The 27,931-nt window shown below is 43.6% G+C and overlaps 1 protein-coding gene across 4 annotated transcripts in view; it reads left to right on the forward strand.

Moving 5' to 3' along the window:
• Positions 1–27,931, forward strand: part of LOC143962650 (multiple epidermal growth factor-like domains protein 11) — a 981,904-nt gene that overhangs the window by 808,473 nt on the left and 145,500 nt on the right. For all 4 annotated transcript variants that reach the window (XM_077471986.1, XM_077471983.1, XM_077471984.1 and 1 more), the window contains 3 exons: positions 1,179–1,313; positions 21,197–21,325; positions 26,593–26,721. In XM_077471986.1, coding sequence (XP_077328112.1) covers positions 1,179–1,313; positions 21,197–21,325; positions 26,593–26,721 — 393 coding nt within the window. The remainder of the gene's footprint in view (positions 1–1,178; positions 1,314–21,196; positions 21,326–26,592; positions 26,722–27,931) is intronic.

The raw sequence follows: 27,931 nt of genomic DNA on the forward strand, positions 1-27,931 counted from the left end.
CCGAAATCCATGAGATGACTTTGTTTATTCTGTACGCTGTAGAAGAGTTTCACTATGCGGTGCTAGGACAAGATTCCCGCACTCGTCATTCATAGGTACATAGTGACAGTTCTTTTTACAATGTTTCCGATGAATGAATCAACTTATTTGTTGCTTCATTCATTAAAAACAATGTAAAAAAATGTAATTCTTTCTTCTTCTTTTGTTTAAATGGAGAAGGGGGGAGTAGTCACTACTTAGTGAACGAGTCTCACATGTTCATCAGTCTATTATTAGACATGCGCACTGACAAAAAAATGTGTATGTTTTTGTTTAATTTGTTTTGTTTTTTTTGCTTTTATTGGAAATTCGTCAATTTGAAAATTCAGAAACTCTGAAATTCAGAAAATTCATATTTTCGAATTTTCGAATTTCGAAATTCCAAATTTTTTAATTCCAAATTTCCGAATTTTTTAATTCCGAATTTTCAGATTTTCATTCTTTTGAATTTTCAGATTTTCATTCTTATTTTCGGATATTCAAATTTCCTAAATTCCGAAATTCCGAATTTTCAATTTCTGAAATTCTGAATTTTCAAATTTCTGAAATTCTGAATTTTCTAATTTCTGAAATTGCAAATTTTCAAATTTCTGAAATTGCAAATTTTCAAATGTCTGAAATTCTGAATTTTCAAATTTCTGAAATTCCGAATTTTCAAATTTCTGAAATTCCGAATTTTCAAATTTCTGAAATTCCGAATTTTCAAATTTCTGAAATTCCAAATTTTCAACTTTCTGAAATTCCGAATTTTCAAATGCCTGAAATTCTGAATTTCCAAATTTTCAAATGTCTGAAATTCCAAATTTTCAAATTTTCGAAATTCCGAATTTTTGAATTTGCGAATTTTGAATTTGCGAATTTTCTGCATTTTCCAATTTTCGAACTTCCGAATTTCCAAAATTTCAAATTGCCGAATTTTCCAATTTTCCAATTAACGAATTCCGAATTTTCAATTTTTCCAAATTTCGGAATTAATAAATTTTTCAAAATTTTTTAAAAAACTAAACGAATTGCACATGTCTATTTATTATTACGGTAAGAGTTTTAATAATTGTCTGCCTCTGCATCACATAAACTGTCTCTTATTTTGTAAATGGGTACTTAGTAATTTTTCTGACTTCCCTTTGAAACTTTTTCAGTTTGCTCTTCTGGGTTCTATGGACATCGCTGCAACCAGAATTGCCCTCAGTGCATTCACGCTAATGGACCGTGTCACCACATCACCGGGCACTGTGACTGTTTGCCGGGATTTTTTGGGCCACTTTGTAACCAAGGTACTCATTTGAACCTTTTGTATTTCAGGGAAGTTAACATGGGCGGGGAGGCTAAGGGAACGGTGTGTGGCCCATTATTTGGATGGTAACCATACTCTATGCCAGTGTTTCTCAACTGGGGTGCCATGGCACTTGGGGTGCCATCTGGGGTTGTCAGGGGTGCTTTGCTGCATCTGTTTTTTATTTTTTGCACGGTGTTGTTTTTTTTGTTTTCCAGAAGGTAGGATCCTCTTATGAAAAGATGAGGGGAGGGGCTGAGGACGTTGATGTGAAATGATGAGCGGGCATTGCAGACTCAGATGTGGAAAGTGTGGGGGAGTGGAATGAGGACTCTGATCTAAGGGGTGGGGGACTGATCTGAGAGGGGGGGGAAACTAAGGTTCCTCAAGATTTTGCATACTTTCAAAGGGCGCCATTACTGAACATGGTTTAGAAACACAGCACTATGCAATATGATTGTACGAGGACAGGAAAGAACATAATGCAAAAGTGGGTATAACTTTTTTTTATGAACTTACATATGATGTTCAAATTGCACATGTTGGTAGCAAGGCTGTATCCAACAAGACCCAGGCATAGGGCAGCACTTTGCAGGGGGGCAGCATGGAAAGAGTCCCCGCTGGCTTGCGCTACACTGTTAGTGTAGCGCCAGTCTTATGGGGCGGGCTGGTCTGAGAGGCAAATTAGTCTAGCGCCCCCATAAAGTGGCCTCACTGCTTACAGTATGCGGGTGGCCGGCATTCCGCAAACTGTGGGGGGGGGGGGGGGAGAGGGCGCAGCTTCTAATTTTGACTGTCCTATCATCCTGGACCACAAACTTTCCTCACTGTGCTATATGTTTCTACTGCACCATTGGCATGGTTAAATCTTCTTAGTCCTCTCCATAAAATTATCAGAAATTTGTGCTTAAAGTAGAACTATAGGCAACACTTTTTTTTTTTTTTTAAATTTTGGATAGAATAAGGGAGGGTTATAGCCCCTGTCAGTTTATTTTTTACCATGCCTGTCCCATTGCAGAGATTTCCCTGCACTTCCTGCCCCATAGCCAAACAGGAAGTGAGAGGAAACCTATGAAAATTAAGGGAATCCATTGCCCCCCCCCCGGACCTGGGTCTTAAACAGCAAGGGGTGTGGCCTTGACAGGAAGGGGTGGGTCATATTTAAATTAGGGGGTGCACGAGTTTAGTCAGGCCTAGGGCAGCACAAAACCTAAATACACCGCTGGTTGGTAGAGTAACTCTTCCTGTAGAGCTGGGGTCTCCAAACTTTCTTAAACAAGTGCCGTTATATTGTCCTTCAGGCTTTAGGTGGCCGGTAGTGGCAGTAGAAAATGCCCTGGGACCCCTGGGAGTAAAGAGTGCCCCATCTTTGGTATTATGGGGAGGAATAGAGCCCCATTGTTGGTATCACAGGGAGGAATAGTGCCCCATTGTTGGTATCACAGGGAGGAATAGTGCCCCATCTTTGGTATTATGGGGAGGAATAGAGCCCCATTGTTGGTATCACAGGGAGGAATAGTGCCCCATTGTTGGTATCACAGGGAGGAATAGTGCCCCATCATTGGTGTCAGTGGGAGAAATAGTGCCCCATTGTTGGTGTCAGTGGAAGGAATAGTGTCTTGTTTCAGTGGAAGGAATACTTCCCCAGGGGCTGGATAAAGGCCATCTAAGGGCCACATCCAGCCCCTGGGGTGCGATTTGGAGACCACTGCTCTACAGTAACTCTTTTTGTTCTGTTTCATTGCAGATAAATCCAAGCAGAAGGAACATTTCCTTATTGAGTTCTCGATGAAGGGCATCCACAGAAGGCTACAGAATGTTTACGAAGAAGACACCAATGATGAGCAACAGCTTGTCATTGGTAACTCTTCTCAACGGTATCCTCTCCTTGATGATGTTTCTTCATCAAGAACTCAATGACGACACGTTGCTTTTGCTTGGAATCCATTTTTTTACCTGCAAGGAAAAAGGAGTTACTATAAATGGTGGCACAGTGGTGTAGTGGTTAGCACTCTCACCTAGCAGTAAGAAGGGTCGCTGGTTCGAATCCCAACCACGACACTACCTGCCTGGAGTTTGCATGTTCTCCCTGTGCCTGCGTGGGTTTCCTCCGGGTACTCCGGTTTCCTCCCACCCTCCAAAGACATGCAGGTAGGTTAACTGGCTTCTGTCCAAAATTGGCCCTAGTATATAAATGGGTACCTTGGATTGTGGGCTCCTTGAGGGTAGGGACTGATGTGAGTGTGCAATGTAAAGTGATGGGGACAATTGTAGACACTCAGGTTGAACTGGATGGACTGGTGTCTTTATTCAACCTTACTAACTATGTAACTATGTAACTACTAAATGAAGAGTTACTCTACCAACATGTGAAATTTGAATGCCCAAGTAAGTTATTATAAAAGTTATGCCCATTATCGCATTACTTTTGGTAATCGCCTTTAGATCTACCATGAGCGGTGCGGTGCAAGGGCCTGCCTGATTGGATACAATGTTAATAGATTGTTTAGGTTTACCTTCATCGTTACATCATTTTGGTAAGTCCAAAGGAGATTGTACAGTATATGGCCACCCTTGAAGGGAATAGACACATTAAAGCCAGCCATAGACGATTCTGATCTCAGGCCGGTTCAGATTCGAACCATGTATAGGCAGGCTGGTTGTACCCAACTTTATTGATTGATCAGCTTGGGTACAACCAAAATGTTGGATTTTACATGCAATTATTGCTAGCGGCTATTATAGCTGCTAGCAGTCATCACTGTGTTCTCTCAGCGGGGACAGCTCCCCCTGCCTCCCACCACCGGGAGAACACAATGGGGTTTATTTTTTTAAAGGCAAATAGACTGTGCACTTTGCAAGAGCAGTTACTCCAGAGCTTTGTAAATTAGGTAAAGCTTCACTACCCAAAGTAACCAATCACGTGCAAGGAAAATTTAATATTCGGGCATTTTTGCTTGCACATGATTGGATGGTGGAACTCAGCAGAACTTCTGCTCATTTACTAAGCTCTGGATAAACTGCCAGTGGCAGCCCATAATGCAGGGCGCAGGGGCGCAGGGGCGCCGCCTCCCCAATCCACGCGTCCGGCCTCCTAATCTACATGCCGGACGCATGGATTCCGATGGAGTTTTTTTTTTTTTTTTTTTTTTTAGAAGAACATGATCAGAGCCAGAGGCTCTAAGCCCTTGTACACACGGTCGGACATTCCGACAACAAAATCCATCGGATTTTGTCCAATGGATTTTGTCCGAAACTGATGTTGCATACAAACCGTCGGACAAAGTTGTCGGAAAATCCGATCGTTCGTAACGTGATGACGTTATTTCGTTAGGAAGGGACTACGTTCAGGCTAGTAGCCAATAGCTTTGGTCTAGGAATTTGATCTGAGCATGCGTGGCACTTTGTCCGATTGGAATTCTCTAAAAACAATCAGAAAAAGTCTAATCGGATCATGTTGTCGGAAAATTTTATAGCCCAGAATTATCCGACAACACGGTCTGATCGGACATTTTCCGTCGGAATGTCCGACCGTGTGTGTACAATGGCTAATAGGTTTAAAAAAAAAAGGGTTGGCCGGGGCGTCGAGCACCGCACCCAGTGTGACAGTAACAAATTAAGATTTGCAATTGTCGTCCTGATTCTCCTCCCGGCTAATCAACAAGCAGGTCCTGAGACCCGTCACCCCGATTGGTCGAGAGAAGAAGTGATCCTATTGGCCCGCCGAGGGAGGAGAAGCAGGGGAAGCCCCAGGTGGAGGAGACGCCACCTGGAGGAAGCGCTGCCCAAGACCTAGATGGGGTAAGCTGGTGACCGGACCACCAAAAAAATATACCACCAGCCGCCACTGGAAACTGCTCTAGTCTAGTTTTGCAATGTGCACAGTCTATTTGCCTTTAGTAAATCAACCCCAGTGCCTCCACGGGGAGGAAGTCCCCCATCAACCCTGGCTGAATCAAGCACATTTTTTTCTTGCAACCTATGGTTGCAGGAAAGAACTTTGCTCCATCGGTGGCGGTTTTACCCATACTTCCATGCACTTCTATAAACGTTTGGTCTGTTTTCCCGCAGTGGGAGCTTGTCCTGTGTGGTTGTGTCTGCTCCAGTCCATATCGGGAATGCAGACAGGACACAGCGATTGCAGACGATACAGAGATGAAGCTTTATCACTGCCACCAGGTGCTCTCTCATTACCAAGATCTTTTCACTTGGAAGACGAAATGAATGTAGAAAAAAAAAAAGATCACCTTCATGGGGTGGAAGGGGTTTTATCAGATTGTTCAGACAGGAGGAGGTTGGGGGGGGGGGGGGGGGGGGTGTAGGTGACTAGGATTCGGAAGGCTGCACAGAAGGAGGGGGAGGGGGGGGGGTTACATTGCTAATGCCCCTGTCACACGGCTTGCGGATTACGCTGTCTGTGTGATTGGACGCTCTGTACAAAGATAAGGTTTTATCACAATGGCATTTTTCTGATGTTTTCTAGCAGGATTCAGTTTTCTGATAATAAACCCCTGTCAGCCCCCCCGCCATGTGAAATAATGCTGAAAAAAAAAAAAAAACACCATCTGACAGTGTATCGGGACACCCCCCCAACCCGAAACATCAACAAGCCGCAGTGGGCTCTCTCCGAGAAGCTGAACGGTGGCTGATAATCAGAAGGTGTATTAACCCCCCTTGTGACAAATGAGTTTAATATTGCTTCTCCTGCTTACCATGTCATTGAAATAAATCATTATTTAACGAGCTGAGGATCTCATCATGATTTTCTTATATAGTGTACGTCTCCTCCCCCGAGATTCAGGACGTTTTGAGGGAACGTTGAGGAGCTTGTCTTATATTTTGTACGAATTGGTTCTCCTACCAAGAGACAAACTGTCACATGCAAATAAAACGGGATGGACTGGGCTCTTCCAAGTCCTTGACCGGTGTCCTATCAAATATGGTCCCCCCATTGGATAGTGTCCGCTGTGTACTGCGCATGCGCAGTTCTTCAGGAGTGCCCTCACCAACTACTTGGATGACTACCTTCAACTGGTTCATAAGTAGTAGGGTCCACCTGGCCCTGGTCAGGAGCCTTGCGCCCCAGGGAGTGCGGGGATACTGGCCCGCCCTGATGTTGGGGAGAGGACCTGTGGCCTCCAGGTCTTTTTTTTTTCCCCCTCTTCCCACAGGGGTTATATCTTTGGGAGAGTACCCTCACCAAGTACTTGGAAGACTGGCTTTAGCTGGTCCCTAAGGAGCAGGATCCACCTGGCTTTGGCCTAGGCCAGTGATGGAGAACCTCGGCACTCCAGATGTTTTGAAACTACATTTCCCCATGATGCTCAGCTACACCGCAGAGTGCCAGAGCATCATGGAAAATGTAGTTCCAAAACATCAGGGGTGCCGAGGTTCACCATCACCGGCCTAGGTTGAGCAGAGCGCCCTGAGCCCCTCGGCGTTTTGCTGCCAGAGCCGTGTATTTTTGCACACGTGGCTAAAAAAAAAAATATATATATATATATATATATATATATATATATATATATATATATATATTTAGGCCTGAAGATCACATAAAACCCCAAAACATTATTTATTTTCTGAAAGTAGACACCCTAGAGAAATAGTGGTAGTTCCAATTTACAAGATAATAGTGCAAAGGTAAACACAACATTTCGGTAAAAAAAATACACTAGTTAAAGTTAATTTTAGTGGATACGAACACAATAAATGACCCAATTTTCTGATAAAATATAAAGGATGAGGTTTTGCCAAGTAAGAAGATACCCAACATGTCAAACCTTAAAATTGTGCGCACATGTAAAATCACCACAAACTTTAGTACCCTATATTTTCCATAGACCACACATTAAGAGCCCATTCACACAGGGGCAACTCCTGATCCGACTTCAGGTCGCCCCTAGTCGCCTCAGGTCGCCTCAGGTCGGACAACATTTAAAAAGCAATGTAAGTGAATGAGAGCCGTGTTAATGCACGCTACTGAAGTCGCTCCGACTTCAAAAAAGGTTCCTGTACTACTTCTATCCGACTTGTAGGCGACCGGTACCCATTGATTTCAATGGAGGTCGCCTCCAAGTCGGATCTCCGTCTATACGGAGGCGACTTTGACAGAATTATCAGCTCTCAAGAGGGAACTCCACGGCAAATTTCTGAAAAAAATTTGGCGTGGGTTCCCCCTCCGAGAGCATACCAGGCCCTTAGGTCTGGTATGGATTCCAAGGGGAACCCCCTACGCCGAAAAAACGGCGTGGGGGTCCCCCCCAGATCCACACCAGACCCTTATCCGAGCACGCTACCCGGCCGGCCAGGAAAGGGGGTGGGGACGAGCGGGCGGCCCCCCCCCTCCTGAGCCGTACCAGGCCGCGTGCCCTCAACATGGGGGGGTGCCTTGGGGGAGGGGGGGCGTGCGGCCCCCCCACCCCAAAGCACCTTGTCCCCATGTTGATGAGGACAAGGGCCTCTTCCCGACAACCCTGGCCGTTGGTTGTCGGGGTCTGCGGGCGGGGGGCTTATCGGAATCCGGGAGCCCCCTTTAATAAGGGGGCCCCCGGATACCGGCCCCCCACCCTATGTGAATGAGTATGGGGTACAATGTACCCCTACCCATTCACCTGTGAAATAAAGTACAATAAAACACACAACACAGAGAAAAAGTATTTTATTGCACAGCCGGGGGTCTTCCGTCTTCGGGGGTCTTCTCGCCGGACTCCTCCGCTATGTGTGTGTAGCTCTTTTGCCAGCGGAGGAGTCCGGCTTTCTTCCTCCCCGCCGCCGGCCTCTTCTCCCGACTTCGGGGGTCTTGTCCCCCTCTTCGGTTCTTCTGCCGGGCCACCGCGCCTGGTCCGGTGGCCCGGTCTTCTGTCGCCGTCTTCCGTTCTTCTGTCGCCGCCTTCGGTTCTTCTGCCGGGCCACCGCGCCTTCTTATAGCTCTTTTACAGGCGGTGGCCCGGTCTTCCGTCGCCGCCGCCGCCGCCGCCTTCCGTTCTTCTCCTTCTTCTTCTCCTGGAGATGTTGACTCGACGAGCTCTCCGGCCACAATGCCAGGGACGCGCTCCGCTGCCTCTTATATAGGGACAATGGGGCGGTGTCACATGGGTTGATGTCACATGGGTTGGTCACATGGGTTGATGTCACATGGTAAGGGGGCGGGGTCACCATGTGACATCAACCCATGTGACACCGCCCCATTGTCCCTATATAAGAGGCAGCGGAGCGCGTCCCTGGCATTGTGGCCGGAGAGCTCGTCGAGTCAACATCTCCAGGAGAAGAAGAAGGAGAAGAACGGAAGGCGGCGGCGGCGGCGGCGACGGAAGACCGGGCCACCGCCTGTAAAAGAGCTATAAGAAGGCGCGGTGGCCCGGCAGAAGAACCGAAGGCGGCGACAGAAGAACGGAAGACGGCGACAGAAGACCGGGCCACCGGACCAGGCGCGGTGGCCCGGCAGAAGAACCGAAGAGGGGGACAAGACCCCCGAAGTCGGGAGAAGAGGCCGGCGGCGGGGAGGAAGAAAGCCGGACTCCTCCGCTGGCAAAAGAGCTACACACACATAGCGGAGGAGTCCGGCGAGAAGACCCCCGAAGACGGAAGACCCCCGGCTGTGCAATAAAATACTTTTTCTCTGTGTTGTGTGTTTTATTGTACTTTATTTCACAGGTGAATGGGTAGGGGTACATTGTACCCCATACTCATTCACATAGGGTGGGGGGCCGGTATCCGGGGGCCCCCTTATTAAAGGGGGCTCCCGGATTCCGATAAGCCCCCCGCCCGCAGACCCCGACAACCAACGGCCAGGGTTGTCGGGAAGAGGCCCTTGTCCTCATCAACATGGGGACAAGGTGCTTTGGGGTGGGGGGGCCGCACGCCCCCCCTCCCCCAAGGCACCCCCCCATGTTGAGGGCACGCGGCCTGGTACGGCTCAGGAGGGGGGGGGCCGCCCGCTCGTCCCCACCCCCTTTCCTGGCCGGCCGGGTAGCGTGCTCGGATAAGGGTCTGGTGTGGATCTGGGGGGGACCCCCACGCCGTTTTTTCGGCGTAGGGGGTTCCCCTTGGAATCCATACCAGACCTAAGGGCCTGGTATGCTCTCGGAGGGGGAACCCACGCCAAATTTTTTTCAGAAATTTGCCGTGGAGTTTCCCCTTGAGCTCATTCTCTGCTTGGCCGCGGCAAAAGTCGCCTGGCCTGGGGCGACTTGTAAGTCGTCCCAAGTCGCGCTTGAAGTCATCACAAGTCGTTTTGAAGTCGTCCCAAGTCGCCGCTGTCAAGTCGTGTCCAAGTAGCCTGATCAAGTCGCCTACAAGTCGTGTTGCCCCTGTGTGAATGGGCTCTAAGTCTAGGTTCACATCCATGCGGTTTTCAGACGTGTTTTGAGGTGTGCTTTTAAACCCGCGCCTTTTTATGCCTGGAAAAGCAATTGCTCGTAGCAATTGCTCTGGCGATCTGCCTGCTCCTCCATGTGACATTTCCTTTAATAGCTAAGGGGAGGGGCCACCCAGCAACGTCATTAGCACCGCCCCCCCCCGTGACGCCGCCGGCCCAGCATGCACCAGTCAATGACAGGAGGGACGGTGCTACCAGGTGACGTCGCCTGGGTAGCCCCGCCCCTTAGCTTTTTAAGAAATGTCTCACGGCGGAGCAGGCTTTTTTTTTTTTTTTTTTTTTTAGGTGTGGTGGGTGATGTGAATGACGATAGCTCTACATCAGGGGACATTTTTTTTATATTTTAATAAAAACTCTTGTACTGTCTTTATTTACTTTTACACTTTTTTTCGGTGAATGGGTAGGGGTATTATGTAACCCATACTCATTCACATGGGGGGGGGCCTCCAAATTTTTTTGGGGGGGTTCTATGTGTTTTTTTTTTTTTTTTTACTGCAGCCACTAGATGTGTGTGTGTGTGTATGTAACCCCTCCCCCTTCCCCCATCAACCAAAGACCACCACCTCCTTTTTTTTCCGACCTATATAATCTTGCAAGGTTAACAGGTCACAAAAACTTACCGCATGCACTGTGTGCTTCACAAAAAAAACTAAAAAATTATCTTGCCAAACTGCATGTACATTTAGTTATGTGAGAATGCTTGCAAAATCGAATGTTACTATTTTCTCTCCCGGTTGAACATTCTTCTTTTGTAAGATTAGCATGCATCAGGAAAATGCTGCACTATAGCCACTAGATGGAGCTGATGAACATTGAAAATAAATATTTGATATATTATGACTGTCGGCTCCATCTAGTGGACACAATGCAGTATTTTTTTCTGATGCACGCTTTTCTTATGAATGAAGAACATCCAACCTATAGAGAAAAGAGCCTAGTAACATTCGGGGCTGATAGCATTTATACAGAATGAATGCACATTCATTTTGCAGGGCAAATGTTTTATAAATACATCCCTATGTATTTTTTTTTTATATATTTATTTTTTTATCACCTAGTTATAAATATCACTTTGGCTTTGCTAACAAAAAAAGTATTAGCTTGTGTCATCAGTGCAAATACCACACGCTGTATTTCTTGTGTTATTTTACTGACTGATGTGTTATTTTAACATTTGCTACCATAAAACGCATGTCGATTCAAGAAAAAAAAAAAGATTACTAAAATATCACTTGGCGCTGCCTGGAGATGTTTGTGAGGCTCTGTGCAGTTTCTATTGAAAAGAGCAGAAAATACGTTTTGTTTGATGTGCAGATATCCTAAAAAATTCATGAATAAAAATCTGATTTATGAAGAATAGGAGATTAGGAGGTAAAAAAAAAAAAAAAAAATACGCGTTCCACACCTATAGTGACATTCATGAGAAAACCATTATGAGGTGAAAACGCAGATAAAATAAATTGACACGTAAAGTATATCGAAAGCAAAAACTTTATTTTTTTTATTTATTTTTTTCATTTTGGCCATTGACACCCATCATTGGTTGGTTACAACGGCTGTCAGGTATTTTTACTATCTGTGCTCCACTGGGCTTTCCATTGACTTCCTGTCATGTGGATACAACAGGAAATGAGAGAAATTCTCTCTAAAGTGACAGTAACCTTCTCTTACACCAGGGGGGTCAGTATTCTGTCCTCCAGACTTGGGGGGGGGGGGGGGTTGGTGTCAGTGGGGATCAGATTGTGGCCAGAGGGAGCAGAATGTAGTTGGGAAAAAACAATGACTTTGTGGTCAGTGGGGGGGGGGGGTTTAGAAAATTACATATTAGCTGTGGTCAGTAAGAGGAGGATTTGTGCCCCAATCATTGGTAATAATGTAAGAAATAGTACCCCATGGTTGGTGCCAGTGGAAGGAATAGTGCCCCATCATTGGGGTCAGTAGGAGGAATAGTGCCCCGTCATTGGGGTCAGTAGGAGGAATAGTGCCCCGTCATTGGGGTCAGTAGGAGGAATAGTGCCCCATCATTGATAATAGTAAAATAATACAGTAGAACCTTGGATTACGAGCATAATCCGTTCCAGGAGAATGTTTGTAATCCAAAGCACTCGCATATCAAAGCGAGTTTCCCCATTGAAGTCAATGGAAATGAAGATAATTTGTTCCCCATTGACTTCTATTACACGCAATACCGCATGTGGCCAGAGATGTGGGGGGGTGAGCCGGAGAGCCGGAAATACTCGGGGACAGCTCAGCTGAACTCGGAAAGCCTCAGAAACACCGGGGAACGGAGTATTTCCGAGCGATTCTGAGTATTTCTGAGCGGCTCCAAACCATTCCAAGTGCCCCTGGCGCCCCCCCCCCCCCGCACCTCTGGCCAAATGCAGTACTGCACACCCCATTAGCTTGAATTCTGCTCGTGTTGTATGACAGCACTCGCAAACCGAGTCAGAATTTTTTTAAAAACTACAGTCTTTCAAAACGCTTGTTAAAGGTTTCACTGTAGTACCCTATTGTTTGTGTATGTGGAAGGAATAGTGCCCCATTTTTAGGGTCAGTGGAAGGAATAGTGCCCCATCATTGGTATCAGTGGGAGGAATAGTGCCCCATCATTGGTGTCAGTAGGAGGAATAGTGCCCCATCATTGGTGTCAGTGGGAGGAATAGTGCCCCATCATTGGTATCAGTGGGAGGAATAGTGCCCCGTCATTGGTGTCAGTGGGAGGAATAGTGCCCCATCATTGATATTAGTGGGAGGAATAGTGCCCCATCTTTGGTGTCAGTGAGAGGAATAGTGCCCCATCATTGGTATCAGTGGGAGGAATAGTGCCTCATCATTGGTATCATTTGGAGGAATAGTGCCCCATCATTGGTGTCAGTGAGAGGAATAGTGCCCCATCATTGGTGTCAGTGAGAGGAATAGTGCCCCATCATTGGTATCAGTGGGAGGAATAGTGCCTCATCATTGGTATCATTTGGAGGAATAGTGCCCCATCATTGGTGTCAGTGGGAGGAATAGTGCCCCATCATTGGTGTCTGTGGGAGGAATAGTGCCCCATCATTGGTGTCAGTGGGAGGAATAGTGCCCCATCATTGGTAATAGTAAAAGGAATAGTATCCTATTGTTTGTGTGTGTGAAAGGAATAGTGCCTCATTATTGGGGTCAGTGGAAGGAATAGTGCCCCAACATTGGTAATAGGGGACGGAATAGCACCCCATCATTGGGGCCAATGGAAGAAATAGCGCCCCACTGTTGGTATTAGTGGAAGATAAAGTGCCTCATTGTTGATGTCAGTAGGAGGAATAGTGCACAATCATTGGTAATAGTGGAAGGAATAGCACCCCATCATTGGGGTCAATGGAAGGAATAGTGCCCCATTGTTGGTCTTAGTGGAAGATAAAGTCTCCCATTGTTGGTGTCAGTGGGAGGAATAGTGCCCCGTCATTGGTAATAGTGGAAGGAATAATACCCAATCGTTGGGGTCAGTGGAAGAAAAAGTGCTCCATCATTGGTATTAGTGGGAGGAATAGTATCCTATCATTGGTATTAGTGGGAGGAATAGTGCCCCTATCATTGGTGTCAGTGGGGGGAATAGTGCCTCATATTAGTAGGAGAGAAAGTGCCCCAAGGGCTGGATAAAGACAAACAAAGTGCCGCATTTGGCCTGGGGGCCAGTTTGGAGACCCCTGTCTGACACAAAATTACAGAAGGTTTCCCCTCCAATGGTCCCCATAACATAATCAATTTATCATTTATTCAACATATATCTATAAGCCCTTGTACACACGGTCGGACATTCCGATGGAAAATGTCTGATCGGACCGTGTTGTCTGATAATCCGACTGTGTGTGGGCTCCATCGGACTGTTTCCGTCAGAATATCCGACCAACAAAGTTTTAGAGCTGGGCTATAAAATTTTCCGACAACATGATCCGATCGGACTTTGTCCGATCGTTTGTAGAGAATTACGATCGGACAAAGTGCCACGCATGCTCAGATCAAATTCCTACATCAAAGCTATTGGCTACTAGCCTGAACGTAGTCCCGTCGTAACGAAATAACGTCATCACGTTACGTACGATCGGATTTAGCGACAACTTTGTCCGACCGTGTGTATGCAACACCCGCTTCGGCCAAAATCCAACGGATTTTGTTGTCGGAATGTCCGACCCGTGTGTACAAGGGCTGAGAATATTCTCTCCTTCGGGATTCTGTGCACTGTTTCCAGTGAATGGACTTTTCTTAAAGAATATCTCAAAAAGAATGTTCACAAAAACACCCAAGTTGTGATGGGTACACGGACCATCCTGTGGTGTGGTGAACGGCAATAAATCGGCATTGGATGTGCTACTCTTTATCACCCCCCGGTATTGATGACCATTTTATTCAAATAAGGTGGATCTAATGTGGCATTAAGAACCAATCTTCACAAAAGCATTGAGTAGCTGTTCCCGGAGTGATACTCGGAGCCATTATTCAATCGACTGAATATAATAATATGAACCTTCACCTATTCTATCTATGTGGTAATACCAAGCGTGGTGCTCTGAAGAGGTTTTCTGAGAAAAGCCTTCGATGTGCTCTCCTCCCGGTCACAGTTCAGATTGTATGAATACAGTTGTGGTCGGATAACTGTGAATAACCGGATACAACATCCTCCGTAATATATTCTTTATCTTCTGTTGTCTTTGTGAGGATTTCAATCTTTACAGAGTGCTCTTCGCTGTTTGATCATGATTCTCATCGCTGGTATAGGGAAACAGGCAATGCATATAACCTTGGAGATTGTGGTTTATATATAATGTGCCGATGACCAAAGTTCAACCCCATCGCGCTTCTGGCAGGAGCGTGGGATTTGCATTTCTGCTTAACTGTTCAAGTACCAGTCCAGACCATTTGTCCGTTTTCATTGCAGTGACACTTTGACTGACAATTACTCTGTCATGCAACATGGGACCCAAGTTAAGTTTATATATATATATATATATATATATATATATATATATATATATATATATATATATGGTTTTTTTTGGACAGATGGAGCTTTCTTTTTGTGGTATTCCACAACTGATGGGTTTTATTCATTTTATTTTACTATATGAAAAGAAAAAGATCAAAACATTAAAATAAAAAATAACACAATTTCTCTTAGCCCTCGGACCGTTTTGTCAGATATTCCGACTGTGTGTGGTCTCCATCGGACTGTTTCCGTCGGAGTATCCGACGGACCAAGTTTTCCAACTTGTTGGTAAAATTTTCTGACAAAAATGTTCCGATCGGACATACTCCGATCATGTGTAGAGAATTCCGATCGGACAAAGTGCCACGCATGCTCAGATCAAATTCCTACATCAAAGCTATTGGCTACTAGCCTGAACGTAGTCCCGTCGTAACGAAATAACGTCATCACGTTCTGAACGATCGGATTTTCCGACAACTTTGTCCGACCGTGTGTATGCGACAGTTTCGGACAAAATCCGTCAGACAAAATCCAACGGACAAAATCCGACGGATTTGGTTGTCGGAATGTCCGACCGCGTGTACAAGGGCTAAGACATGTGCACTGACAAAAAATTTGTTAGTTTTCATCTTTGTTTCATTCATTTTTTTGCTTTTTTCAGAAATTTGAAAATCCGAAATTTTTGGCTTTCCAAATTTCCGGATTTCAAATTTCCTAATTTTGTAATTTTTGTAATTTTCAATTTTTCGCATTTTCAATTTTTCAAATTTTTCGAATTTTTAATTTTCAAATTTTTCATTTTTTTCATTTTTGATTTTCGAAAATTCGAAAATCTGAAAAAAAAAAAAAAAAATCTGTAAAATTCAAAATAATAACTAACTAATAATAACTAACTATTAAATTATAGGTGTTGGAATTTCCTTTTGGCTGTTAATGAACGTATCAAATACAAATTTATCTCAAGTTACAAATTATGCCACATCTAAACAAATAGAATGGAACAAATGAATAATAAATTATTTGTTCGTTTTTGTTTCATTTGTTTTTTTTTTTTTGCTTTTTTTGGGAAATTCTGAAATTTGAAAATTCTAATTTTTGGATTTCCGAATTTCCGTATTTTCACGTTTCCATATTTTCAAATTTCCGAATTTTTAAAATTTTCCACTTTTCAGTTTTTGAATTTTCGAATTTCCAGAAATTCGAAAATCTGAAACAAAAGAAAATCAGTAAAATTCAAAGTAATAACTAACTAATAATAACTAACTATTCAATTATAGGTATTGGAATTTCCTTTTAAATTTGGCTGTTTGTGAACGCAACGAATACGAATTTATCCGAAGTTATGAATTATCCAAAATAACGAATGCATCCAAACAAATGAAATTGAACAAATTAATAATAAATAAAAATAAAAAGGTTTTATTATTATTATTATTGTTATTTATTATTTAGATTGTTACATTCAATTAGTTTAGATACGGCATTCGTTATTTCAAATAATTCGTAACTTCGGATAAATTTGTATTAGTTACAGTGCCTTGCGAAAGTATTCGGCCCCCTTGAACTGTTCAACCTTTTGCCACATTTCAGGCTTCAAACATAAAGATGTGTTTGCACCACTTTTTAGTTTTTTATTTGCTAAAAAAGTTTAAAATATCCAATAGATTTCGTTCCACTTCACAATTGTGTCCCACTTGTTGGTGATTCTTCACAAAAAATAAAAATTTTATATCTTTATGTTTGAAGCCTGAAATGTGGCAAAAGGTTGAAAAGTTCAAGGGGGCCGAATACTGTCGCAAGGCACTGTACATTCACAAATAGCCAAATTTGAAAGGAAATTCCAATACCTATAATTTAATAGTTATTATTATTTGTTATTTTAGATCTTCGGGTTTTCGGATTTTCATTCTTTTGAATTCGTATATTCAAAATTTCGGAAATTTCAAATGTAAAAATTAATGAAAAATTTGTTAAGAAACAAATTTGGAACTAAACGAATTGCACGTGTCTAGTTTCCCTTACTTTCTGTTATAAAACATCTGAAAAACCCTCAGTCAGTAAACCGGACATAAAGAGGGTGATTGTCCCTAAAAAACCTCAGAATATGAAAGTAATATTTTATTCTGAAGATTGAGTCCAAAATAAGGTTTTATTCTAACCATATAATAGGTGCTACAGCCAACGCATTTCGGAGACCACACATCATCCCATTCATCAGAACTTAAAATCTATGGAATGAGCCAGTTTAGACTCAAAACTATTATTCAGACTCTGTATTGACAGCATTCGGTAGATGCTGAAAGCAACCTCAGCTGCTGGACTTTGCCAATCTCTCTCAATACAGAGTCTAAATAAAATATATTTTTTTTATATAATCTTTATTTAAACAAAACAAAGTAACATGTCTCAAAAGGCATCTATCTTCATCATGTAGAGAAAGATAGAAAATTCCAAAGACATGTACAATATATGCAAACACACATAACACAGCTACTTACTTACTTAAAGCGGAGGTCCACCCTAAAGTGGACCTTCCGCTCATCGGAACCCTCCCCCCCTCCGGTGCCACAATCGGCACCTTTCAGGGGGGAGGGGGGTGCAGTTACCTGGATAATCCAGGTAACTGCACCCACTTCCGGGATAGCTCTCTGCGGAAAGGGGCGTAACTTACGCCCCTTTCCGCAAGTGCCCGCCCCTTCCCGCAAGTGCCCCGCTGCCTGCTGGGAAACACACAGATCCCAGAGGCAGCGGGGAGCGTCCTTATTGCGCAGCGCGATTCGCGCATGCGCAGTAGGGAACCGGGAAATGAAGCCGAAAGGCTCCATTTCCTGATTCCCATACCCAAGATGGTGGCGGCAGGACCCGACAGACGATCTAGAGATCGGCTTCGGGTGCCGACATCGCGGGCGCGCTGGACAGGTAAGTGTCACTATTTTAAAAGTCAGCAGCTGCAGTATTTGTAGCTGCTGGCTTTTAAAAAAAAAAAAAAACGCGGAGTCCCGGTGGACTCCCGCTTTAATGTATACTAATACCTTGGATTACGAGCGTAATCCATTCAAGAAGAATGCTTGTAATCCAAAGCGCTCGTATATCAAAACGAGTTTCCCCATAAGAAATAATGGAAACTCAGATAATCCGTTCCACACCCACTGCTTTTCTATGCAGTACCGCATGTGGCCACAGGTGCGGGGACGCCGGAGAAACTTGGAAACACTCAGAGACCACTCAGAGACGGAGTGTCTCCAAATGTCTCAGAGCATCACCAGCGCCCCCCCCCCTGCACCTCTGGCCAAATGCGGTACTGCACACCCCAAAGGCTTGAATCCTCCTCGTCTTGTGAGACAATGCTTGTAAAGCGAGTCAGGATTTTTTTTTAAATAATAGCTCGTATTGCGAAACGCTCATAAACCACCTCGCAATCCAAGGTTCCACTGTGTACTCCATTAGAAGATGACAACAGCCTTAAAAGCATAAATGCAGATCCAAAACATGATAAACAGTTGAACAAGTAGGTTCCGGGACCTATCCCAGACCGCCAAGGGCCGTTCAGGTTTGAATATTATACTGAATAACAATGCGATCCTGTAGGCCTTGCCCCTGAGGAAGGGGGGGGGGGTCAAATGGCCTCCATCAATCCTCCCCCAATGGACCGCCATCACAGGAGTCGCCTACTCAGGTTCTTAAATACTGAATTGAAGGAGTGGAATCGTCCTCAAGTGAGGAGACCTCGCCTACCGTGGCAAAATATTAGGTCAGGTTATCCATTTTATGCAGTTGTACAACAAGAAAAGGAAAGAAAAAAAAGGGGGGCAGCAAACGAGAACAAAATAAAATCCAGGTACGTACCGAAATTGTTTGTGTATCAGTCCAATCGCTCACACCAATGCCCGTCGATATGCTGTGGAAAAATAATAAAGAATAACAGAGGAGAGCCAGTCCTCCGTCTAGAGAAAATTCCAACTCCCTGCCCCGGAGACCTCCTTCATGATCAAAGAGAGGGTTCCACCAACTCCAGAAGAGCCAAGTCCAGGCTGAAAGAAACTAATCCCGGGGCGGGAACCCTATCCAACTACACCGCCCACATACCGGCAAAGCGCTCGCGCGTGCCCTTGCAGGTTACTATCCAGTGCTCTGCATCCCTGATCCTATCTACCCCTCTTATCCGCTCCTCTCTACTGGCAATTTGTGCGTGTTTCCAACAGATTGGAAGCAAGCGCTTTGCCGCATTCAAACGATGGGGCAATACACTTTTTTTTATACTGACTAGTCAGCAGAGGTGGGACATGGCAAAGAAAATGGGAACAAGGGAATGTCTAGACCAAGAATATATTGTATCTGAGCTTTGATGTTCTTCTAAAAGGGTTCTATCACAGGGCATTCCCACCACGGATGCAACAATGTACCTTTATGGCCGCAGCCTCACCAGCATAGGTCAGGTGTGGAGGGATAGATTTGGCACAGATTAGCAGGCACTCTGTACCAGTGCGATAGAAGCTTATAGTTTGTTTCTTGCATTTTGGAATCTAGAGCGCTAGAATGAGTAAGCTGGTACAAATGAGTCAGCTGAGCTTCAGAAAACTCAAGTCCCATTTCACGTTGCCATGCCCAGACAAATAAAGGCTTAGTGTCGGGAGTGATGGAACCAAATAATTGACACAGTTATGATATCCTATGAGGTATAGGTTCTTCAGCTAAAGAGACGTTCAAAAGGCGTAAGCGAGGACATGTCTCCAATAGCGCGGCCATGCTGTGCAAAGAAATTATGGAGCTGTCTGTAATGCCAGAAGTCCATAGGAAAGCCGCCACGCCAGGCCTTTAGAACCTTAAAGGCCAGCAGCTTACTGTTCTCCATGAATTTACCACAACTAGCATTTCCATCAGCTGCCTACAGTCCAAAAAAACACATTTGTATACCAGGGGGGTGGATCATAGGAACACCCCAAGCACAGCCAATGGGGACACAGGGGGAACCAGATCCCACAACTGGTTAATACAATCCCAGACTCGAAGAGCGTGGGTCGTCAAGGGAGAGGTGCCATATGATAGTCCCCTGTGTTCCCGGACCAGCCACAGGGAGTAAGACAGGTTTCTGCCCACCATACACTTTTCCAAGGACACCCATAACTTAGAATGAGTATGGAAACGCCAGTTCAGGATCCGTTGGAGAACTATGGCCCATTAATACCTCTGACATCTGGGATTCACAGACCACCCCCAGTTTTGGGCCCCGCAGCATTCTCAGGGCAATTCGTGGTCTCCGCTCATTCCACACAAACCTAGTCAATATGCTATTAAATTGGGTAAAGAAGCCCCTGGGTAGGGGTATTGGTATCATCTGCATAAAAGAGTATCCTTGGGAAGACATTCATTTTTATAATATTCACCCGTGCTATCTAAAATAGTTTTAAGTCTATATCAGCTACTTCCATATATTTTAGACCCTGATGAAGGGGACAATGTGTGGTCCTTGAAACTCGTTGGCTGTAGCACTTACACTATATTACCAAAAGTGTTAGGATGCCTGCCTTTACACGCACATTAACTTTAATGGAATCCCATTCTTAGTCCATAGGGTTCAATATTGAGTTGGCCCACCCTTTGCAGCTATAACAGCTTCAACTCTTCTGGGAAGGCCGTCCACAAGGTTTAGGAGGGTGTCTATGGGAATGTTTGACCATTCTTCCAGAAGTGCATTTGTGAGGTCAGGCACTGATGTGGACGAGAATGCCTGACCCGCAGTCTCCGCTCTAATTCATCCCATAGGTTGTTCTATTGGGTTGAGGCCAGGCCACCCCAAACTTGCTCATCCATGTCTTTATGGACCTTATTTTGTGCACTGGTGTGCAGTCATATTGGAACAGGAAGGGGCCATCCCCAAACTGTTCCCATAAAGTTGGGAGCATGACATTTTCCAAAATGTCTTGGTGTGCTGACACCTTAAGAGTTCCCTTCACTGAAACTAAGGGGCCAAGCCCAACCCCGAGTTCGGGGTGGAGGAACTTGACTGGCCTGCGCCCGATCTCAACTCGATAGAACAGCTTTGAGATGAATTAGAACGGAGACTGTGAGCCAGGCTTTCTCGCCTAACAGTGCCTGACCTCACAAATGTGCTTCTGGAAGAATGGTCAAACATCCCCATAGACACACTCCTAAACCTTGTGGGCAGCGTTCCCAGAAGAGTTGAAGCTGTTATAGCTGTAAAGGGTGGGCCAACTCAATATTGAACCCTACGGACTAAGACTGGGATGGCATTAAAGTTCACGTGTGTGTAAAGGCATACGCCCCAATACTTTTGACAATATAGTGTATTATATGTTTGGAATTAAATCTTATTTTCAACGCTAATGTTCTCTAACTTTCAGATTCAAATATTACTTTCACCAAGTTCCTTGGTTCAGAGAAGCAGACCACACATCACCCAGGCACCCCACTGGCATACCACCAGTACAATTTGGGAAAATACACCAATAGTATAAAAGTATTAACTACCTTTTCAAAAATTGCCTTGGATACCTAAGTGTGAACTTTCTTCTTTATACTGCAGTGTGCCCGAGCGGGAGGTATGGAAAAGGCTGTTCAGAATTCTGTATATGCAGCAACAACTCCACCTGTAACCCCATTGATGGCTCGTGTCAGTGCTACCCTGGCTGGATTGGCAGCGACTGCTCTGACGGTAAACACACTCGTATGGGGTCAGATAACAATGAATATGTCCCATGTTAGAGGAGCAATTCATGTTCTTACACTAAAGTATCAAGAACGGCCTAAACAAAAGTACACAAGAGATCACATGATCCCATCCACGTATTGTGAACTATGGTCAATTGTTAATTATTGAGCATGAGAAATCTATAAAGCAGATACAATGTATATAAAGCCAAAAAAGTTTTATTTTTATTTTGGATGGAGTAGATGTTGGGGATGAACTAAGGTTTGGGCCAATCCGGGCAAAACTTTCACATGGTCGCAGTTCATCAGCCCAATCAGCTGCAGCCACGGAAATCCCTGCCCCACAGCTGCATGACACAAAGGGTTACTGGGGATGCTGGTGACATTATTTACATACTATGGCTGCATGGCCATACTTGAACAGTGTCATTGACCAAATATGTCCATGGGGTCTTATTGGGTCAATCATGTCACCAGCATTGACATTGTCCAAATATGGCCTTATTGGCTCAATCATGTCACCAGCATTGACATTGTCCAAATATGGCCTTATTGGGTCAATCATGTCACTGACCTTGACATTGTCCAAATATGGCCTTATTGGGTCAATCATGTCACTGACCTTGACATTGTCCAAATATGGCCTTATTGGGTCAATCATGTCACCAGCATTGACATTGTCCAAATATGGCCTTATTGGGTCAATCATGTCACTGACCTTGACATTGTCCAAATATGGCCTTATTGGGTCAATCATGTCACCAGCATTGACATTGTCCAAATATGGCCTTATTGGGTCAATCATGTCACCAGCATTGACACTGTCCAAATATGGCCATATTAGGTCAATCATGTGAACAGCATTGACATTGTCCAAGTATTGCCATATTAGGTCAATTGTGTCACCAGCATTGACATTATCTAAATATGGCCATATTGGGTCAATCATGTCACCAGCATTGACATTCCCCAAATATGGCCTTATTGGGTCAATCATGTCACCAGTGTTGACATTGTTAATTTGTTAATTGTCAATTGTTTAACACAAGAAATGTATAAAGCAGATATAATGTATATAAAGCCAAAAAGTTTTTATTTTATTTTAGATGGAGTAGATATTAGGGATAATGTTTGGGCTTAACCTGGGGAAAAATGTCACATGGTCGCAGCTCACCAGCCGATCAGCTGCGGCAATGGAATTCCCTGCCCTGCAGCTGCACGAAACAAAGGGTTACTGGGGATGCTGGTGACATTATTTACATAATATACCTACATACCAGCCATATTTGAACAGGGTCATTGACCAAATATGTCCATGGCGCCATATTAGGTCAGTTATCTCACCAGCATTGACATTGTCCAGATATGGCCATATTAGGTCAAGCATGTCCTAATCACCAGCATTGACATTGTCTGAGTATGGCCATATTAGGTCATGTCACCAGTGTTGGCATTGGTCAAATATGGCCATATTGGGTCAATTATGTCACCAGCATTGACATTGTCTGAGTATAGCCATATTATCTCAATCATGTCACCAACATTGACATTGTCCGAGTGTGGTCATCGAATAAAAGAAGCAGCCGGCAACTCCATAACATCAAGTGTATTTATTTTCAAGCCTTCACAGTGAGTACAGTCAGCGATAAGCCTCAGTGCTGTGAACAAGGCTTATCGCCGAAACTAGTCTGCTGCTGACTCTACTCACTGTGAAGGCTTGAAAAGAAATACACTTGATGTTATGGAGTTTCCGGCTGCTTCTTTTATTCGATGACCGTTTGTCTATTGGTGTGTGGGAGGACACCTCATCTTGGACACCCTGACTGCAAACTTCCAAAGTAAGACTTTGTTTCCCACTGCTCTGAGCCATACAGTCTTCGATCAAATTGCCCAAGTGTGGCCATATTAGGTCAATCATGTCACCAGCGTTGACATTGTCCAAATATGGCCTTATTGGGTCAATCACGTCACCGGCATTGGCATTGACCAAGTATGGCCATATTAGGTCTATGTCACCAGTGCTGGCATTGTCCAAATATGGCTATATTAGGTCAATCATATCACCAGAATTGACATTGTCCAAATATTGCCATACTAGGTCAATCATGTCACCAGCATTGACATTGTCCAAATATGGCCTTATTGGGTCAATCATGTCACCGGCATTGGCATTGTCCAAATATGGCCATATTAGGTCTGTGTCACCAGCACTGGCATTGTCCAAATATGGCTATATTAGGTCAATCATGTCACCAGAATTGACATTGTCCAAGTATGACCATATTATGTCAATTATGTCACCAGCGTTGACATTGTTGAAATATGTATATCTAAAAACTTCTGCGCTCTATGGGAAGAATGGAAAATAACTAATAGAAAAAAGCAGCAATCACTAAATGAGTTGTCTCTCACTACTGGAAAATAAATTTAAAAGTTGCGATGCGCTAATTTCAAACCATAAAATAATCGTAGTAAACCACAAATATACAGTTAAAAATACAAAGTGCAACTGTGCATAAATTAATCAAATAATGCTTCTGTGCATGCATAAAAGTGATAGCTAGTGCCTAAACTGTAGAGTGACTATCTGTGCAAATAAACGCAAATTTGTCATAAAGACCAAAATACATACATATATATAGTGTATGAACTTTTTTGCAAAATATATATAATAAAGCAAAGACAAGTTAGGAGTGTACGTTTAAGTGATAACTGGTGTAAGGACCATAAAGTGGCTAAATGTGCAAAAAACGCAAATTTACGCAAATTTATCATAAAAAAACATATAAAGAGTGGATATTACTTATAAAAACATATAAAGAGTGGATATTACTTAAAAATGAAAAATACAGGTATCAAACAAATATAAACTGTTTAGTACAAGTGACCAGCGTGATTGGAGATAAAAATGTCCCATACACAGGCAGATCATGCAATTCGGTAAATGCACTAAGTGAGATGTGCAACGTGCTGGGCAATCAATCCATCCGTGATGATCCGTGCAATAAAGTGCAAATAATATGCAATTACCTCACTGCTGTGAGTAAACAGCAATATAAATGATGATCACCAGGATGATTGCTGGAAACGGCAGAGTGACACAATCTTTTGGGAGACTTCTCTAACTTCCTCGTAAATGGCAAGTAAACTCAAAGGAATAGATTAAAGGAGACCGCCATAGTGTAGTATTTCAAACATCTAAGTTTTATTAAACAAGTTTAAAAACTACTCACAAACGATGCTGGTTTAAGCACATCAGACAAACAGCATTAGAGCAAAACCGGATATGGACGTCACTTCCGGGTTCCTACGCGTTACGTCTTGAAGTCTCCAAGACGTAACGCGTAGGAACCCGGAAGTGACGTCCATATCCGGTTTTGCTCTAATGCTGTTTGTCTGATGTGCTTAAACCAGCATCGTTTGTGAGTAGTTTTTAAACTTGTTTAATAAAACTTAGATGTTTGAAATACTACACTATGGCGGTCTCCTTTAATCTATTCCTTTGAGTTTACTTGCCATTTACGAGGAAGTTAGAGAAGTCTCCCAAAAGATTGTGTCACTCTGCCGTTTCCAGCAATCATCCTGGTGATCATCATTTATATTGCTGTTTACTCACAGCAGTGAGGTAATTGCATATTATTTGCACTTTATTGCACGGATCATCACGGATGGATTGATTGCCCAGCACGTTGCACATCTCACTTAGTGCATTTACCGAATTGCATGATCTGCCTGTGTATGGGACATTTTTATCTCCAATCACGCTGGTCACTTGTACTAAACAGTTTATATTTGTTTGATACCTGTATTTTTCATTTTTAAGTAATATCCACTCTTTATATGTTTTTATAAGTAATATCCACTCTTTATATGTTTTTTTATGATAAATTTGCGTAAATTTGCGTTTTTTGCACATTTAGCCACTTTATGGTCCTTACACCAGTTATCACTTAAACGTACACTCCTAACTTGTCTTTGCTTTATTATATATATTTTGCAAAAAAGTTCATACACTATATATATGTATGTATTTTGGTCTTTATGACAAATTTACGTTTATTTGCACAGATAGTCACTCTACAGTTTAGGCACTAGCTATCACTTTTATGCATGCACAGAAGCATTATTTGATTAATTTATGCACAGTTGCACTTTGTATTTTTAACTGTATATTTGTGGTTTACTACGATTATTTTATGGTTTGAAATTAGCGCATCGCAACTTTTAAATTTATTGTTGAAATATGGCCTTATTGGGTCAATCATGTCACCGGCATTGGCATTGTCCAAATATGGCCATATTAAGTCAATCACGTCACCAGAATTGACATTGTCAAAATATGGTCACATTGGGTGAATCATCTCACCAGCACTGACAATGTCCAAATATGGCCTTATTGGGTCAATTATGTCACCAACATTGACACTGTATGGCCACATTAGGTCAATCATGTCACCAGCGTTGACATTGTCCAAATATGGCCTTATTGGGTCAATCATGTCACCGGCATTGGTATTGTCCAAATATGGCCATATTAGGTCTATGTCACCAGCGCTGGCATTGTCCAAATATGGCTATTTGGACAATGCCAGCGTCAATGCCAGGTCAATCATGTCACCAAAATTGATATTGTCCAAGTATTGCCATATTAGGTCAATAATATCACCAGCATTGACATTGTCCAAATATGGCCTTATTGGGTCAATCATGTCACCAGCAATGGCATTGTCCAAATATGGCCATATTAGGTCTATGTCACCAGTGCTGGCATTGTCCAAATATGGCCATATTAGGTCAATCAAGTCACCAGCATTGACATTGTCCAGGTATTGCCATATTAGGTCAATCATGTCACCAGCATTGACATTGTCAAAATATGGCCACATTGGTTGAATCATCTCACCAGCACTCACAATGTCCAAATATGGCCTTATTGGGTCAATCATCTCACCAACATTGACCCTGCCCGAGTATGGCCACATTTGGTCAATCATGTCACCAGCATTGGCATTGTTCAAATATGGCCATATTAGGTCAATACGTGTCACTAGCCCCTTTGTTGCATGTGGTTGTGTTACTAATTGAGGAGAACCTCTGTCTTTTATCTGGTGCCTCCAAGTTTTGTTTCAGTTACTCCGAAAATACTGAAGCCAGATTTAGCCCACCATTTAGTATTTCTGAGGGAGACCAGCAATGAAACCAGTGGTTGGAAATGGGCTAATATTTATTTTTCTTGTTTTATGTTCTTTTTTTTTTTTTTTTTTCCGGCAGAATGTCCTCCCGGTCTCTGGGGTCCAGACTGTATCCACACATGTAACTGTCACAATGATGCCGAGTGCAGCACATACGACGGGGAATGCAAATGCACGCCTGGATGGACGGGGCTGTACTGTACGCAGAGTAAGAACTGTTTTATATATTGATGATGTCCTGAGCTCTCTGCTGCCTTCCGATAACCTGTCCACATTTACTATTCTCTAATCAGACTGGTAGAACCCCCTACAGATCGCAGTCTCTAGTATAACCACATGTCTACATCTCCTTTCCTCAACGTTATTCATCACAGAACAATAAAGCTAAACTCAGATATAAAAAAACACATCTGTAATCATTAATACATCTTTATTTTATTTTTTTTCAATGCAAGCTGTAAAACTATCTGAATTTGACCTGGTATCAGTCTCATGCAGTCCCCTGTACAGCCGGGCTGATGTTCAAGAGGAAGAAGCAGCACAAGGAGCCAACATGTGACTAAAAGCATGCTGATAGGAGGGGAGAGCAGAGTGACATAGAGATGGGCTCATCCCTGTGCTGCTTCTCCTTCACAGGTAGAATGATGCTGGCCACCAGACTGAGGACATCTAGAGGCAGAAAAAAAGTACTGCAGGGACCATCTCTGGATTGAAGTTGGCTATTGCACGTATTGCGTAGCTGGTTTTGTTATGTTATATTTTATAGTGCTATTCCTTTATATCTTGTTGTTTTTGGCTAGAGTTCTGCTTTAAAAAAGGAAAAGTTTAGAGAGCGTCTGCTGTTTGGGATCTTGGTCGTGGTTGCTATACTAATGACAAGAATGTTGGACTGTAATATAGAGGTTCACCTGCCATTCAGTTATCCTTTTAGGCCAGGGGGGTGTTCAAACTTACGACCTGGGGTGCAAATCTGGCCTGCTGCAAGATTTCTATCTGCCCCACAGCTAGTGGCGTATCCTCAATGTGGGCCCGTTGTGCTTTCACACAGGTCTTTTTTCAGGAGAGCAGATTCTGCACCCCCCTTGTCTCCAGTACACCCCTCCCCCCCCTGCACTGTCATCTAACCTATCGCTGGTTGCTAGGACTGCCAGGGTCTTAGCAACCAATCATGTGCTTGCCCCAGCATTCATTGGAGGACGGAGCTTCTGTCCAGACCTGCTCTTAAGGGGGGGACTCTAGAGTAGAAACTCTGAAGAAAACATAGATGTAAGGGGGACTCTGATGTGCACCCTGATGCAAGAGGGGGACTTTGTTAGGCTCTCTGATTTAAGAGAAATTCTTATTGACACGCTGATTTAAGGGGACTCTAATGGAGGCCCTGATGTAAGGATAAATCTCAGGAGGACCCAGGGGGGACT

This window comes from Lithobates pipiens, unplaced genomic scaffold, assembly GCF_037356315.1.
Source record: "Lithobates pipiens isolate NorthernLeopardFrog02 unplaced genomic scaffold, aLitPip1_a1.2 Scaffold_8, whole genome shotgun sequence".
Taxonomy (NCBI): domain Eukaryota; kingdom Metazoa; phylum Chordata; class Amphibia; order Anura; family Ranidae; genus Lithobates; species Lithobates pipiens.